At 61.1% G+C, this 4127-nt stretch overlaps 1 protein-coding gene across 1 annotated transcript in view; it reads right to left on the bottom strand.

Annotated features, from left to right (window-relative positions):
- CARS (cysteinyl-tRNA synthetase) overlaps positions 1-4127 on the bottom strand; it is a 45642-nt gene that overhangs the window by 29922 nt on the left and 11593 nt on the right. Inside the window, exons 3-5 of the mRNA XM_023537359.1 lie at positions 3979-4119; positions 3464-3562; positions 2334-2483 (exon numbers count right to left, since the gene is read on the bottom strand). Coding sequence (XP_023393127.1) covers positions 2334-2483; positions 3464-3562; positions 3979-4119 — 390 coding nt within the window. The remainder of the gene's footprint in view (positions 1-2333; positions 2484-3463; positions 3563-3978; positions 4120-4127) is intronic.

Raw genomic sequence — 4127 nt, 5'->3', positions numbered from 1 at the left:
GGGGGGCACGGCAGACCTGAGGGATGGAGGGCTTTCCGTATTTGGGGGTGGGGGGCCTGGATCCCCACTCACACTCCTTACCAAAACCAGTTCTAGGGGGATGAAGACTTAAATGTGAACTGTACAACTATTAAAGTCTTTAAAAGAAAATGTTGGAGAATATCTATGTTTTAGGGAAGATTGCTTGAGACCCCCAAAATACTAAGTATAATAGGAAGATAAATTTGCATTAAAATTAAGGCCTTCTATCATTAAAAGGAAGTGAACTGAAAAGCCGCCAAGCGGTTGCAACACATTTAAATGACAAAAGATTAGTGACCAAGACACAGAGGACAGTTAGGAACCAGTCAGAAGACAAACGGACGTGGAAACGGCAGAAGACGGGCAGACGGAAGGGCAGTCAGTCCCCTGAGCGGCAGGAGAGATGCAAACTCTCTCAGTTCAGCCACCTCACAGTTCACGTCCCACGGGCGGGGAGGAAAGACAGTGACAATGGGAAGCGCTGGTGTGTGTGCCACCGACGGGACCGGGAAACGTGTCGGCAGCGGAGTGAGCCGCACCGACCTCAGGGAACCGACCTCACGGAACTGACCATGCAGCTGCCGGCCCCAGGGCTGGGAAGCTGGGACTCCTGCCCGGCGGCCACGTGGTCCATGCAGAATGTTAACTGTCGCCTGCCGGGACCCGGGAGCTGCGGTCCATGCCAGGCACAGGCGCCCACATGACAGCACCCAGTGAAACCTGGGCGCCGAGGCTCCGATGGGCTCCCCGGGTAGAAGCACTCCCCACCCGCGGCTGCGTTCTCCCTGTGTCCCCTCGTGGGCGGGAGGGAGCTGCAGACGTGCCCGAGCCCGAACGTCTGGGTGGTGACGGGGCCTCCGCGGCTACCCAGACACACGCCCCGCAGCCCCGCAGCCCCGCAGCCCAGCAGCTCCTCCTGGCGTGCGGCACCCCTGACCCAGAGACGACGCAGAAACGACCCTCCTGGTCAGGGCAAATGCAAACCAGAAGCATGGCAGCGGGACCCCAGCCCGCGCCCAGCAGGAGGGCGCTGGCAGGAAGCTGGGAAATGGCACGTGCTGGCCGGGACGAGGATGTGTGGCACGGGGAGCCCTGGGCCGCTGCGGAGACGGCGCTGCGGCCGGGGTCACAGTCGGGCTGCCGGGGGGTCTCGGCCTTTACGCCAGGGGTTAACAGGAGATGAAGCAGACGGACAGGTGCGCCCACGTTCACGGCAGCCGCGTGCACAACGGCCCAGCGACAGACGACGGATGCACACGACATGGTCCAGCCACACGACGAGACGTCAAGCAGCCGGAGGAGGGACATTCCTGAACGTGCTGCAGCCTGAGGGCACTGTGCTGAAGTAACCCGGACGCGGGACGCGGGACAACTACCGTGTGACCCCACTCACGTGCCAGACCAGGGGCTGGGGGCGGGTGCGGTGAGTGTTTGATGGGGACGGGTTCACTTTGGGAAGATGAGCTCCTGGAGGTGGACGGTGGCGATGGCCCTGACGTTGTTAAGATGGACACTCGTATCGCGGGAACGGGAAGGGAGCGAGAGCCAGAGCGAGGGCAGCTACCTCGTGGCCCCGTCTCAGAAGCACAGCTGAGAGGAAGTGCTCGCCCTGACTGGCGCCTGACCCTCTTTCACAAAGCTCAGAACGAGCACCCCAGCCACCTGCCAGGGGAGGACACGGCAGAGTAAAAGGCAGAGTAAAACCGTGGGGAAACGGGTGTGCCCTCTCCCCACACCCCGACTTCCAGCCCCCGCCACTTTCTGCGAACCACGCATTCCCGGGACCTGAGCGGGCGACCAGCAGGGGGCGCTGGCGTAAAGGCCAAGGGCCATCCTGAGCGGCGGCCAGTCTGTGGGAATCGGGAGAGGCCCAGGGCTGGCCTTGTGGCCAGTGCCCACTGTGGTCACCCCTGCCTGAGGACGGCCTTTCCACAGCCACAGAGGCGGGGGCAGCGGAGGCCCAAGTTCACGGGGCCCCGGGCCCCACCGCTCACCTCAGCTTTACCCTCGCCCTTCTTCCCCCAGGTTCTGACGCTGAGAAACGCCGAGAGTCCCCTGGGTGACCGTGGGGACTGCCCCCACCGTCCAAGCGCGCCTCCTGCTTATCTGAGGGAGGTGGCGGGGCTCCCCAGGTCTCACTGCAGGAAGTGGGGCGGGAAGACGCGGACGGAGGGTGCACTGACCCTGCCACCGTCACGCCGCAGCTGCCAGAGCGGCCGGCCAGGGCGCTGTGTGCCAAGACGCAGGTGGGCCCTAGGTGGTGGGCCCCGCGGGCACAGGGCTGGCGGGACACGGGCGCGACTCGGCCTCACCTGCGCACGGCTGTCGACGTCCTCTGCGGGGAGGTCCGACCGCACGGCCTCCTCCAGCAGCCCCGCGGCGAGCTGCACCGCCTGCTGAATTCGCTCCCGCATCTGCCTCTTGTCGGGATCCGCGGTCTCGGTCAGCTTCACGGACAGCAGCTGCAACCAGGGCAGAGGGCAGCTCTATGACACGCTGAGCACGAGTCCCTGGGCCATGGAGGTGACCTGGAAGAGGCCAGCTCTCCCCGCTGCCCAGGGCTAGGAAGAAGCCTGTGTCCTTGAGAGTGTCACCCTAACGTCTTCCCAAATGGCCGGGTGGCCGCTCGGAGACTGACGCCCCAGCCAGCCAGTCCTGGCTGCCCGACCGTGGCCGGGCGCCCACCCCACTCCACCTCACGCCTCCCATTCCCTGACGTTAATGAGTGAGAGCAGTTCTCCCGAGGCTGTGCCAGGGACTGCACGGGTGCCATGCAGGGACTTCGGGAGGTGCCACCAGCCCCCTCTACCACAACGGTGCCCGCGGCCGAGTGGGCCTCCCCTGGCTGGCCTAAAAGATTGGTGAGCTCTAACCTTATTCCTTATTTCCAGAGATAAAATGCTAGAAGCACACCAGTAACTATTACTGTAATTGCTAAAGACAGCAATTACCAAGTAAAACAATTTATTCCAACCTTACTGTATAACACGATAACTTATAACACTGATTATTCAAAATGAAAATATTAAATTAGAAAGAATCAATTTCTTCAAATAATTCTGAAAATTCTCAGCATTACCAATTTAAGCAGTGTGGTACGGCTTCTGCATCTCGGTCAAAAGTACTTGATCTGTCTGCGACCTCAACGTGGAAGATTCAACAGTAACTTTAGAAGCCTTTTACGTGTAGGTTAGCGGCACGGTGACACATGCTGCCATTTTCCTGTAAGCGGCAGGAACAGTCACCTACTCCACACCCCTGTCCAAGTGAGTCTGTCCTGGCGACTGTCCCACTGGCCAGCACCCCACGTCGATCAAGTTTGGTGACTTGACGGAACTGGCTTTGGTACTGTGCACGAGGACAGCCACTACTCTAGGGCCAGTGACACGCGAACGGCTGAGGGCCGAGGCCGGGAATCGGGGGGCAGACAGCCAGAGCCCACCTGCAGGGCGGCGTGAACATCGTCCAGGAGCTGCGCCGTGGGGGGCTGCTTCTCCCGGTACCGCTCAAACAAGCAGTTCTGCCGGGCCCTCGTGATGATCTGGGGAGACACAGGGAAGGTGGGGGGCACGCTCACAGTCTGCGTCCAACCCTGTGTGGCTGCGGGCCCCCGCCATGCGCCCCCACACGAGACTGCCAGAACGCGGCCTATCTGATGCCGAGGAAAGAGGCCGGACCCCCGCTTCCCACACGGTGCATGCGCCTGCGGGCCCCTCCGCGACGCACCACAAGGGACGTGTCATCAGCTGAGTCCCCGAACTCACAACTTTCGAACAGCAGCTAAACACGTGACACTCATTTGCATGACGTGTGATGCTGCTTCAGCGAGGGCATTCGGGTCACGTTCACTAGGTCGAGACCCGCGCCACCTCAGGCCGACCTCACGTTAAGTACTTATCCCGAAGTCGCTTCCCGCACGGCACGCGCTGTGCTTCAAGTTCAATCTCGACCCTTTACCTTGTCGTCGATGTCCGTGATGTTCATGCAATAAAAGACGTCGAATTTGAAGTAGTCCCTCAGCACTCTCCTCAAGATGTCAAAGGAGATGTAGGACCTAAAGCGACGAGAAGACAGGCGGCTGCGGCACGCCGTCTCGCACTGCCACG

Source organism: Pteropus vampyrus, unplaced genomic scaffold (assembly GCF_000151845.1).
Source record: "Pteropus vampyrus isolate Shadow unplaced genomic scaffold, Pvam_2.0 Scaffold187, whole genome shotgun sequence".
Lineage (NCBI taxonomy): Eukaryota > Metazoa > Chordata > Mammalia > Chiroptera > Pteropodidae > Pteropus > Pteropus vampyrus.
The sequence above is the reverse complement of the archived record's forward strand: the minus strand, read 5'-3'. Positions and strand labels throughout refer to the sequence as shown.